The 13,787-nt window shown below is 36.6% G+C and overlaps 1 protein-coding gene across 1 annotated transcript in view; it reads right to left on the bottom strand.

Moving 5' to 3' along the window:
- Positions 1–12,670, bottom strand: part of KIF18A (kinesin family member 18A) — a 35,686-nt gene extending 23,016 nt beyond the window's left edge. Inside the window, exons 1-8 of the mRNA XM_026041242.1 lie at positions 12,293–12,670; positions 11,529–11,686; positions 10,367–10,471; positions 9,310–9,420; positions 4,298–4,495; positions 1,743–1,919; positions 966–1,040; positions 667–767 (exon numbers count right to left, since the gene is read on the bottom strand). Coding sequence (XP_025897027.1) covers positions 667–767; positions 966–1,040; positions 1,743–1,919; positions 4,298–4,495; positions 9,310–9,420; positions 10,367–10,471; positions 11,529–11,686; positions 12,293–12,620 — 1,253 coding nt within the window. The 5' untranslated portion in view covers positions 12,621–12,670. The remainder of the gene's footprint in view (positions 1–666; positions 768–965; positions 1,041–1,742; positions 1,920–4,297; positions 4,496–9,309; positions 9,421–10,366; positions 10,472–11,528; positions 11,687–12,292) is intronic.
- Between the last annotated feature and the right edge of the window lie 1,117 nt (positions 12,671–13,787).

Below are 13,787 nucleotides of genomic sequence, written 5' to 3'. Positions count from 1 at the left end.
CATGAAAAACAGACAGGAACACCACTAAGTAAAAAAAGAATGAGAAATATAAAACAAGATAAAAACTGAGGAGAATACAGATGTAATTTAAATCCTTTGTGATATTCTTTCATGCCTTTCTCAGACCTCTCAAAGGATACTGTTGAAGAAATACCTGCCAGCAGTTGCAGCAGTCACTGGCAGTTATGAAAACTGAATTCTATCTACTCACAAAAATGACCTTTTAAGTGGCTTTGCCAAAAGCTAGTATTCTTGTCATTTTCCTCAAAAAGGTGGCAGTACAAACAAGTCAAACTATTAGCAGAAACAGCATTGAGATTTTTACATGACACAATCAAGAATCAATTTAATTTGGTAACATCTTTCCGATCTCAACTGTGGTGTCAGAGTAAATCACATCAGCTGCTGGCCAGAGCACATGATTACTCTGRCAGTTTTACTGTATAATTTGCCTAGAAGGTTGATACTAAGATTCTTCCACACATACACAATATTTCAGTTGAAAGCCACCATCAAGTTGCCTTGAAAATAATCAGTAATTATGCTAAGTCACATCTATTCCAAATAAGACAACATTAATGACAAAGCCAATAAGGAAAAAAACCTTTTTTTTTTTTTTAAATTATGCAAACTCCATTTTTAAAGACAAGAATGTGATCAGTTCACCTTTTTATTTCCTCCTGCTCCTTTACTGCTGTACTGTGATTTTCAGGAACGGCTGCTTGCTTTTCTTCATATTCTCTCAGTTTTTCTTTCAACATTATGATCTTGAACAAAAAAAAGTAGCTGTCAGTTGCAGCATAAATTTGGCTTTTGCCCAAAATGTTTTTAAAGTATAATTCTGTGCTGACAATTAGAAAGCATATTTGCTTTTTCAAAGCTATACAAGAAAATTAGGAGAGTACTTGACTTAAGGGTTCAATTACATGACTTTTCAAACTTAGAGCAAAAAMATATTGACATACCTCTTTCTTTTGATCATTGCAAATTTTAACGTACTGGCTTATGTGGCTGTCCAAACTCACAACATTGCTTTTCAACTGTTGAAGAACATAAAGGAGTTGTAATTTATAAAGCCTCCTTCACTTTTTTCTTGCATAACATTTACACTACATTAAGTACCAATTAATTACCTATATGCCATAAGAGATGAAAAAGAGCAGCTTGTACAGCCTATAATTTTCTTAGCTTTTGTATTACTCTACTGCAGATGTAATTTAATAACTCACACATACACACAAGGAAATYGTACATTTTAACTAGTTTTATCATTTAAAGCAAGCTTTGCAGATCTCATTATGAAAAGGCATTTTTAATTAAAAACATGCGAAGAAGCTACAGCCAACCCTATGTTATGCAAAAGAAATAGCATGAAACTAGCCCAACAGTGTTGCATTTGTCAGTACAAAGCAGTTGAGCTAACCCACTCTAAACAAGAACTACCTTTAACAAACCTAGCACAGCTGTTGACATTGGTAACATACTTTCCAAATCTCCTTTTGGCAACATAGCATTAAGTTCTTGAGGTTGAGTTATAAGAGCTAAGGGATTATTAGTACAAAATTCGAGGCTCACAGACACAAGCTCTCTTAACCTGCGCAATCGCCTTTCAAGGCATAGTCCCGCTAATGCTCTTCCTTTAAAAAAATATTGCTAATATTACACATGAAAAATAATTAAAAGAGAAATAGCTCATTATTAGTACTATAACAGTATATATTAATAAATATCAAAATACTCACAGAAGACTTAATATCCTTTGCTCGGTTTGCATACCTAAGAGTATTATATGTATCATCGTAGAACAGCGAGGATGGACTAACTGCAGCTATCATTATTGTTCGGCAATTTCCTCCCAGCGAATCTTTCAGTAAACGAGTAAGCTTGCTGTTCCGATAAGGAATATGCTGTTTCTTGCTCTGAAGAGAAGTATTGCATTTTTTTTATTACATAAACATAGTTTAAATATTGATCTATTTAAATTACGTGTTTTAYGATATTGTTGAAATGCTAAACAGAACAGTCTCAGAATTTCTCATCTAAGTAATATTCCCCATAATTAAACATAAATCACCAACTCTCTCCTTTATAAAATTTCTCAGAACCTTTTTATATATTTATAGTACACAGGTTAGTAAAGTTATTTTTCAGGGTCTGGATATTAATTTWTTTTATTATGTGAAGAACCAACAGAACAGACTAAGTTATTTTCAATTTATAAAGAAATAAAAGAATTGTGGTTGGAAGGAACTCTGGAGATGGGCTAATAGATTTCCTCCCCACACACACTCAAATCAGGGTCTGTCAGCCAGAGCAAGCTACCTAGAACCCTGTCCAGGTTTTCAGTACTCTCTCCCCCTGAAGTTAACTGTCACACAAACTATTTGCCTGATTTGGCTCTTTACATAGCTATAGAAATATTAACTAACGTGAGTACAAGGGCAGAATTAAGTAGCTGAAGGCATGAAGAAGGCAGGATCACCACTTAGACTGGATTCAAGCACAATCTCCAACAAAGGAGGCGGCAGTATTGCAAGTAAGGTGATTTCACAATACAGTGCTGCCAAAAAAGACACTTGATTCCCCTCCTATCAGTCTTCACATTTACAAGATCCAGCCAGCAATAAACTCAGCAGGAATGTTCCCACAAAACATCTCCATAAACTTACAAGTCCTTTTGTACACAAAGCCAAGTCATATTTTTGGGAGCTATTTCCGATTAACGGGAAAAAAAGCTTTCTTGTTTATTCACTTAAGCAAATCTTTCAAGAAAGGAAAATATTAGCTGGGGGCAAGGTGTATGTGGGGGGTGGTGGAAAGGGGTGGGGTAAGAGGGAACAGAGGCAGGGTAGCAGGATTCTTTTTTGGCAAAATTTTTGTAGTATCCATATGCTTCATCCTTTCCACGCCTTCCTCCCCACCTCTCTAGCAATAATACATCCAGGTATTACTAAAGCTTCCCTCCTACCCAAAAAACAAACAAAAAACCATACAAAAAAATAAAGACAAAAAAAGCAAGATGCTCCAATGTGTGCTTTCTTGGCCCGTAAGACAGTATTTTAACATCCACCTTAAATACTTTCATTTTAATTCAGTTGAGCTCTTTGAGGACACCTTGATGACTGGATTCCTTTATTTTTGGTACTCAGCACTGCTAATACACATTAAACAGCTAACCTCCTTTACTTWTTTCCTTTGCATATTGCTTATTCTCCAGTAGATCTCAAAATAAATACTTGCTATGTCCCAGACCCGTCTAACAAAACATTAAGACAGACAATGACCAAGAAATTTCTTGAATGACATAGTTGATATTTGGAACAGAAGGTTCTACCTAGCTTATAGGAAGTTTAGCTTATAGCCAGAATGAACTGTGTGTCTATCAAAGACAAGAACTTGAGAAGTGCATTGGCATTCCCTGGGTAACCAAAGAAAGAAATTCATGGCTCTTCTGACTGACAAAGGTAAAAAGTATATACTGTAAGTCATAAGAGAGATTCAATGATGGGACAAGTTTGGCGTAACACAAGGATGAAATGACAACACTAGAAGAACTAGAAGAATACACATTAGTGACACACAAGAACATAATCAGTAGTATTCAAATACAAGGATGAGCAGCAGCTTGCAGTAATTAAGTATTTAAAAAGACAAAAATGAATAACTGCAGGAGAAATAGAAAAGCAGCTATACTCATTCTTTTCTCTCTCACTATGGATCATGCAATGCATGAGGGAGATGAAGTTCATAGTGAGAAAAGAACAGAAAAGCCCTCTCCAAATTGCTTTCAGGACGCTGATCTGGCTTTTCTGCTTTTGATCTCTACAGTGCTTTTTGACTATCTCAATTGAAAGCAATCACCCATACACAAAATAAAGCTCCCTTCCAACAAATTAAAAAAGATGCTTGGAAAACACCTGATTTATATAACAGACATTCAATATTACCAGATAAAATTTGTACAGTAGAGCTAAGGAYGAAGAGCTCTATTTTCATTACCAACTGTTAATCAAGATATTGTATGAAAGAAACACAACAGCAAACTTTGATCTAGAAATGAATTTCTGCCGCATTCATAGAGTTTTGGTCTAGACTATCCTGGACTATTCACCCAAGAAGCCCCAGAATACTTGTCACAGAAGTATTTACACAGAAGAACTACTAGCATAAGTAGCTAGGTAAACTTTGGTTTAGAACAGTCAAAAATGATGCTGAGAGCACCACATTTGATATTTATTGTTTAAATATATTTTTAAATGATTGCACGGTAGAGACTTCATGGGAAAACACCACATACCTTTGGATCTGCCAAGGCATTAATGACATTTCCAAGAGCTAGCAAGGAGCGGTTAATATTTGTTCCTTCTCTGAAACGAGCCCCTTTGGCATTTGTAGCACTGGCACGTTCAGATCCTGCCAGATCAATAAGGGACATTTTGGCAATGCGAACATTTTGACTTATGCTAGCTGTTTTATCTTGCTGCCTTAAATAAATCTGCAAGTACAAAAAGAGAGAAAAAATTAGAAATAACCACTAATTTCTTCTTATCCTTTCTTCTTATCCTAATTCTTCTTATCCTAAGAAGTTAATCTGGCCATTAGAAGTCAATCTTGCCATATGCATTTCAGTGCATATCTGATGACAGAAGATGGTCAAAGGAGATGTACAAGAGCATTTCTAACACTTACCGTCTGTATCCATTTGCTTCCAGAAATATTTGGGATGTACAGAAAAGTATATTGTGCTACTATAATTTTGAGTGCAAAAGTTAATTTTTTAAGTTATCCTTAATAGTATGCCAAATATATATATAAAATACAAGAATTTAAGATAGTCATTGGAAAAGGCTGGACTTTTAGCAATTAATTATCTGCAACTCGTATTAGTGCAGCACAATACTTGTTTACTCCTGTGAAAACACATACTCTCCATAGTCTCCTAGGAGGCAAAGACGCCTGTCACCATTTGTTTTTGTTTGTTCTTTCTTTCCTGAAGTTTCAGGACACAGGAGATCTAGGGGAGAGGGGAGCAGGAAAAGCCACCCTTTTCTGCTTCCTTCTGCCAGTAAAGGTATCCTTAAGCCAGCTTTCTGGGAAAGTAGGCAACACTTAATCATAAAGTCAATAAGAATTAGTTATCTTTGCTTTTACTTAGCATTTACTTTTTCATTGCTATCTTTTCATCCCTCTCTTCTTTCTGTTCAGCACCTTGCCACTTGCAAGGCTATGTGTTTATGGCAGAATTAGGAAGAAGTTTTTGTGCTAGTAAGATAGTCTATAAGAAGAGTCTTCAAAGCTTAATAGTCTTATGACACACCAAAATATATTTCCATATCAAATGAGCCAAAAATGTCCTGTTAAAGTATTTGTAGTGAAGTTCTTATGCCAAGTGTAAAAAACAAAACAAACAAAAGTCCACACATATTCCCTGCACTTACTGTAGTATAGCAGATATCTCAAGCTGGCAGTACTCTACCACAATGCAGTAACTACCAGTACTACAATAAGGAAAGTTGATATGACAGCCAGACTTGTATCATATGATTCAAGCTTCTATAATAAGTTCAAAAGATACAGGGAGTGCCCCAAAGGGAAATTTTTCTATTTCTTTGTCCATCAGCAGAACACTTAACTGAACAGAGAGGCAATTCAGAATTTTACTTTCAGATGCAGTAATTGCCTGACCTACATAGAGACTTCAAATCTAAGAGACAGTACAATAAGGCAAAATTTGCATCTATAAAATTACTCAAAATATCTGGACTGAAGCTGGGTAAGACTTGGCTGCTTGAGTTCACCTTTAGAGTAACGGAAAATGGAAAGAGACATAACCCCTCTCCAAAAATAGACAGTTGATCCCTCCCTCCACCCAAGAAAAGCAAAGAACCAACCCGGCAGTAAAGGATCTCCATGCATTTGCATCTGTGGAACCAAACAGGCAATAAGGGATTCTCAGTTACTTCTTACTGATGCCAATAGGCTTGCCCCAAATAGTAAAAAACACCTGTGCCTCTACTTCTCCAAACTGCATGGTTAAATATTCCCATAGTTTAAGCTGTTTTAATTGTTAAAATATCAGCAGACTGTGCAGTTCTATGAATGATATTCTATAAATACTAGTGGGTATATTGACAGTGTTATCTAACAATAGAAAACAAATACAAAAATATCACAAGCAGAGGCAAAAAAGTATAAGCCAAAAAGCAAGAGCCAAACAAACCTGACCCTGGAGACAAGGGCATCAAAGGCACATACATTTAGCTCAGATCGCAAAGCAATTCACATTACTTATACATGCTGCTATTAAGTCATGTCTTATAAGAAGTCAACTTGTCTCAATATTACTACAATAGTAATAGTAGTAGTAAGCCACCTACTAATACTTAATAAATTCTTAACTCTCCAGGAATATGAACTTGGACTAGCCCAATAAATTGCAAATCAATTATTAAATTTATACATGGTACTTCAGATATATCTAACAGCAAGCAATTACTTACATACACTATCTTATAAGGACTCTTTCTCTCCCCAAAATAAGAGCGAAAACAGCAAAAACATTCCTCACTTAAAGTAGTCGTATTCAAAGGCTTCACTGAATCTTTTGACAACACATCATATTAATAAGGATTTATATAGGACACAGTCAAGAAAAGCATTCTATTTTTCTGACAAGAGGTCTTATAGCTTTTAGCAATAATTTATGCATTTAACAGAAAAATGCATTTAAGATGAATCAATTAAATACTTTAATTAACAGACTATCTCAAAGACTAAATAAAAATCTAGTCAGCATTACCTCCTTGCAAGGACTCAAGGGATTGGAAATACTGCAGAGAATGCCAAAGAAAATTTCTGCTAGCTACAATAATCTGCTGACATCATCTTCAACAGGAATTGGTCTGACAGTATGAATTAACTGTGTTTTAGGACAGAATACTGGGTACAAAGCAGAACAGGCCAAAACCTAATCTTTATGCTGAAAAGTCTTTTCCTTCCTAAGGAAGTTCTATTACCAAAGCATTTGTCCCTGATAATTAAGTTCAGCTAGGCTTGCCATTTAACTGACCACAGCTGCATGTGAAGGGTGGTTAAGGGATGGGCAGTTCATGCGATCAGCACTTCTCTGCTGGGTACTACAGTGGCACAGAGAAACCAGGAGTCCCATAGATTAGTCCAGAAATCTCCGGATGAAACTGTTTACATGGTCATTTATCTCAAGCTCAGAGAGAAAAACCACTTAATTTTAGAACTGTGTATTTAACATTAATGGTGTCACTTAATTGGGCAAACTTGTATCTATGGAGCAGAAAGGAATCATCAGAAGTTTAATATATCACCAAGTTGTGTAAGAAACTTTTCTGCTTTTTCAAGGTAGACACTTACTTTAACCGTATTTTGCAAACATTCAAAGGATTGTTATTCCTACCTTCTAACTTATTAGCCATTGAAAGAATCAAACCTACTTAAAGTATGCATTCATATAAAAATAAAACCTGTTCCTTTCAGGTTATAATATGAATGACATGTACAAAACCAAAACCTACTGGTTTTGTTTACTTCAATGCATTGCAAATAAGCTGCTTCCTGAATACACATTATGTATAAACACAACATATTTGCTATTCATATGATATTTTAATACCACAGAATCCTCAGTTTTCTGTTTTTACTAACAATTGCTAGAAAGAAAACAATGCTTTCACCTGTAAGCATTCAAATATAATACAGTGGGGTTTACACTCTGTATGCTGGGGATATTTAGAATAGTGTAAATATGACCTCACTGGTCATTTCAGATTTAAAAATATGCTAATGATAAATTTAACGACACATTCAACCAAGATTGCCATAAAATATTTTCTCATCTATTTGTGATTAAATTTCCTAGTAAGTAAATATATTTACACAAAGATCAATTTGCAAATTAAATATGTACAACTCCTCAGCATCTCTGTTCACATATTTTTCTTTTTAAGGATATTAAACAACAATGTCCATCCCATTTAATTTCTTGACACTTTCATGAACAAAATCAAGAGCGTCAAACCTGTCAGGCAAAACAACCCAAAGCTTTCTGCTGCCAAGATGAGGAGGATGAGTAAGATAGTTCAGCAAGTGAACAGAGTTGATTTCTTTTTCCTCCCTTTCTTGTGCTGGTCTCATTCTATACCACGGCACCATTCCTTTCATCTTAACGATGTCACACAACAATGAGGTTCTCAAACCAAAAAACCTTGTGCCAGTCTTGGCCTTAAACATCCAACAAGGATGATCTGTAACAGCTGATACAGATGAGGACAAGATCATGGAGGAAATGAAATAAAAGTTCCAAATAGAAGTCTGCTGTGAGAGAGGCAACATGGAATGATTTTGTTCCCATATACATTTGAGTACGTAGAAAATGTACTGCRTACTATTCATTTTTTTTCTTACTATCATCTGTAAAGCTATGAAGTACTTAATTTACAGTCGCATTCATGTCACCTAGGTCAAAATATTAGCTTTGGATAGGGTTACTAAGCATTGCCTATGTCTGTGAATAGAGTTGATAACTATCCAACAGAAGTAATTGAGCTGTATTTTTTTATTATTTTTAATACTTTGCAATTCAGAATAGCAACTTATAAATGACAAATAGTGTGCTTTGCAGTATTGTACTAGCAAATGGATAATCAAGTTTTAGGTAACAGAATCCTTTTTTTCCTTTTTTTAATACCACAGGCTGTACTTAATGAGAATCAGAAAGATATAGTGATTGCAAACAACAATAATCTCTTAAGTGTCAAATTTCAGGAGATTTTTACATTGCATGTCAACACAGATCATGCCCAAACACTAACAAATCTGAATAAGCACAGTGGCAAAGTACCACTTGAGGTACTCAGTTTACACCTAAATGTGCAATTTAGGTGCAATTATGCCCTGTAAAACACCTTTCCTAGAAAACTGCTGTATGATCTTTAAAACAAAAGGAATGTACAAGAAGCCTTTCGGTTTATACAAGTGCCTTCTAAATTGAAAACAATAATTTCACGGAACAAGATATTTCATCTGAGGAATATTGTCTCAAAATTGGAACAAACATAAGCTCAGAAAGCTGAAAAATTTGTCATTGATTTCACTTTGTCAGGTATAACCACCGTGAACATTTACACAAACACGAACAACAGCAAAGAACAATCTCCTCTCATTCAAATAAAAATTAGAGACCAAAACAAACAAAAAAAAGCCACCACCCATCTTTTGATAGTATACAAGATTACACAACAAAATTCATGTAAGTGACCATCTGCTATGTCGTTTTACCTGAAAGACAGCATGGGACCTGGAAGAGGAGGCATTTATATCTGTGGGATGTTGAGTTCGGTTTTTATTCCCATAATCCAGCATTTGAAGGATTTCCTCTGCAGATTTAGGCTTTATAGTTGAAGGAGGAAATAAGAAAAAGAAAAAAACATTTATCTTAAGTTTTCATCAAATAGAGCAGATTTCATACTGATTCCAAAATACATAAGGAAAAGTTTTCTATTTCGAAACTGAGGCACTTCAAACAAACTTAGTGAAAAATAATACGGTTCAAAGAGAAAACTCTCAAAGGCATAAACTTAAAAGATTTTTAGTAATAGCTTATCTTCCACAAGGGCTCTCCCCAGTTCAAGGAAGCCTGAAGAACGTCCTTTTTTCTGTATGAAACATTATTTGTATTGGACGCAATTACAAGCACAGCATGCATTAAACAATATCCTATTCTTTCACCTCAAAAGACCCAGGCTTTGGAAAGCGTTATGTTCAAAGACTGAACCGAACTGCTGATTGTAGAACCATTATGCCTTGCTCACAGAAGCTGAAAGCAATGTAGCATGTAACATGCACTAGGAGGTTGCAAGAAAGTCAGAATCTTGAAGACCATAGTCTCTGGATTTGAAATCTGACTTAACTCTGCCAATTTTGCAATAGAATTGCTATGCTAGTCTAGCAAATTCACTTTAAAGGCAGATTTCTGGGTATAACTACTTAGAAAAGTTACAAACAAATAACTGAGATGCATGTAAGATATCTGCAAGGCTATTGAAAGCTCACTGGAAGCACAGGCAGAAGATTAACTGCTACAATGTGTTAGTTAAAAACTTATCTTCCCAATCCCAAAGACAAGMATCAAATCAACAGTACCCTTTGGATAAAAGGCTAGATGTTTTTAGAAATATACACATTTGAATAGCAAAGCTCTTCTACAATCTGCTTCTGAATAATGAATGCATTAAGCTTCTAAGTTACTTAGATATTGGTGATGATTGCCACAAAAAAAACACTTAGGAAACTATTTGGTATGCAGCTTACAAAGCTCCAAAGTCTGCTTACATACCTGGTGCAGCGTTAGCCCTTGAACTACTACCCCTTTCTGAGCATCTTCACGAACAGCCAGAGGTCCCGAGTTTACCAGCAGATCACGAATCTGTTCGTTATAGACCTTCGGAAAGGAAGACATAACTGTAACAAACATTTTACTGCACTTGACAGGATAAACTTAACTAAACACAAATCATTACGCATTTTAGACTTATTTAAGATAACAAACTAATTGTGTATAATTTTTGCCAGATGGGCTTCCTTCACTGATTTTGAGAAAATATTTATTTTGTTCACTGTACATATACATTTTAGGCATTGAAACTAGAAGCATTCTTTCTAATAAACAGAAGCAGTTAATTTCTGAAGCAAGAGTGAATATTATCTTTTACTAAACTTCATTATAGATACTACAGTAAAATTTTTTAAACCAGATACACTTCTGCTTATATTCTTAACTATCATATTTTATTTATGGACTCAAAATACACTTAAAACAGCTTAGGGCAAAACATACCTTTTCTTCATCACTTTCCCATCACTGCCAAATAACTGCTACTCCTCCCGTACAACTTAGTGGGAGATGAATGTTAACTATAATTTATTTTTGCTACTTTTGCATGAGCGCAACACGTTTGCGTGCAAAACCAGAACTTTGATACAAAAACATAAAGGAAAAAGAAGAAATGCAGACAAAGAATGAAGGAATATTTGTAGACAACTAACTTGGCATAACAGTTCTACTGCTTTGCTTTTCAAATCTAAAAAGCAGTTATACTAACATGAATATTTGAAAAATAAGTTTAATTTAAAAGGAAGCAGATACGCATTTCAGAGATTGCGGAATATTTACAAGCTTTTGTTGCTAAGTCCCGAAACAGGATATTTCCTTGTATGCACTCACAGACATTCAGTAGGATATAACTGATAAACAAAACATGAGTACTTAATAAAAACTGTTATAAAAAATTATTGTTTTGAAGCACCTGACTGTATGTCAGTAACAAGTATCTATAAATTAAACCTGCAGAGCACAGTTCTGTTCCATTCCTTTCAAGAACCTGTTTTGTAATGTCCAGAATGGGTGACTAGAGGAAAGAGAAAAAAGCTTGCTTGTGTTTATAGTGTATTTTAATGAAAAACAAACAACAAAAACCTCACTAAATGCAGAGTCTTACCTCTAAATAAGAAACAGCAATGTTACAGATTTTATCCTCTTTTATTTGATCCATGCAGTTATAAAGTGCCATCATGGTTAAGTACATCACTCCAGGATCTTGAGGGGAGCCTAGCATTGTATGAGTCTTCCCAGCTCCTGTTGCACCATATGCAAGCACTGTTTTTTCATTAAAAAATGAACACATATGTTATTATTCCAGCAAGCCAATCAGGAATACAAAATTTAAATGTACATTCATCTACCTCTAGCATATTGCATAGCTGCTTCATAAGATGATCAAGTTTCTTAAGGTTTTTTCTTTTAATAACATAATCAGAAAGCTATTTCTGAACCATATTTATACTCAAATTTCTAGCTTAAAACTCATTCAACTTACACAAAAGGAAAAAAAGTTCCTTCTTTCTCACAGCTCTAAGCCATCTTTTTTTTCGCAGGAAAGTAATGCATTTCCTCACAAGCTTCTACATGCAAATTAAATAAGCTCTTAAAGAGCGAAGCTCATAAGAGGTTACCACACTCAGTGCAAAAACTACTTCTAGTTGAATAATTCCTTTGTATTAATTATACATTATATTTTTGATAAAGCTAAACCATGTATTTTAACCATGAACTCATTTTTAAAATAAAATACAGCTATTCAATTTTCTATGAGATATGATAAAAAAAAAGTTGATCTCCCTTTTAGATACATTAAAATATTCTATATAAGTACCAGCCTTTTAAAAGTAAAAGAGAAAAATAGAAAAAAAAAAATAGAGTTACCTGTGCAGTTATATCCATTTAAGAAACCATCCAGGACACTTTTTGTAGTATGTTCAAAAACTTCTAACTGGGATGAACTTTCAGCAAAAACTGCATCAAACACAAACTTAAGATCTTTCTGTTTACGTTTATTGATATCCCTATGGGCTAGTCTTTTCCCATGAAAGAAGCTGACTTCTTCCTCTTTTGGATCAAAGACCAAAAGATTCTGGTCTACAACATGAACCACTTTGGTAAAATTGCCATCTCTTTCCTTCTGGGACTCTGGACGGACACGGACCACCACCTTCACATGACTGCAGACATCCTCTTCTTTAGCAGCAGACATAATGGTAGTCCTGGTCTCCCCCACTTCGCTTCCAAGAATTTCTCAACCATGCAGCTGAACTTTTCCTGGGGAAGGAAAAAATAAAGAGAGAGGACCTGATACATAAAACATAACCTACCAGTTAGCTGTCTTAAGATTTTCAGCTTCTTGAGCTTATGCTGGACCTGTCCAGAGTCCCTCCCTTAGCTTTATGAACTGCAACAGTGTTTATGCCATTAGTTAAAGCAGGTCAGCTGGCCTTAAAAGCTGCCTTAATTCTTTATAGAAGTCAGAATAGGCTAAAAAAGTTGAGCAGTAGTTCTACAGAAAGATTATTTCTCCAGTTTAATGAACTATTTAAAATTTAAAGCTTTAAAGGGCTTCAAGACTATTTCCCCAGCTTTTAAAATGACCATAAAAAAAAAAAAAATACACCTATAAGGTTTCCTTCAGAACAAGTTTGCACAAGACCTGCCAGGCCTTCTACTCATCTAGTCTAAGGCTTTCTTTCTCCTTCACTAAAAACCAACGCATGCTGTAGAAACACTTACAGCTTTTTCTAGCACATCCATTTAATCCTGCTGCACATTGAAGCCTGCATAGTTTGCTGAGGACGCCGCGCTCAGCCCAGCAAGAGAGGCCCAAGAAGGGCTTCCCCTTAACGAGCCCTTCCTACTTACACCGGGGCGGGGGCTGCTCGGCTAGACACGGGCGCGAGGCCCTTCGCGAAGGGGGCTCCGCGCAGCGCGCCCGAGACACCGCACCCGAATTAGGGGCGGACTTGCCCCCCTCGGACAACCCCTACGCGGTCCTGCCGCCCCGGCCCTCCCGGGCACCGCGCCCCTGCCCCGGGCTCCGCTCACCTCCCACCTCTCCTCCGCGCGCGGYTCAACGGCGGAAAAAAATAACGGCCGCCACTAACGGCCGCCGCCGAATTCAAATGCCAGTGGCCCGCCTCCCGATTGGCTGCCGCCGCCGTGACGTCAGCGGCGCGACGGCGCGACGGCAAGGGCGCGCGCGTGGTAGTGGGGCGGGGGGCAGTGGCCGTTATTAACGGCCGTCGGCTCCGCGCGCGCTGAGGTRGAGCTGCCGTTACAGGCGGGGTGTGTTCGTTAGCGGGGCTGGCGGCCGTTGCTGCCCCGCGCGGGTCTGTGGGCGCCGGGCTGAGGCGGCGGTGGCTCCTCCGCG

The sequence above is a fragment of the Nothoprocta perdicaria genome, unplaced genomic scaffold (genome assembly GCF_003342845.1).
Source record: "Nothoprocta perdicaria isolate Ctin4 unplaced genomic scaffold, notPer1 scaffold_28, whole genome shotgun sequence".
NCBI lineage: Eukaryota > Metazoa > Chordata > Aves > Tinamiformes > Tinamidae > Nothoprocta > Nothoprocta perdicaria.
The sequence above is the reverse complement of the archived record's forward strand: the minus strand, read 5'-3'. Positions and strand labels throughout refer to the sequence as shown.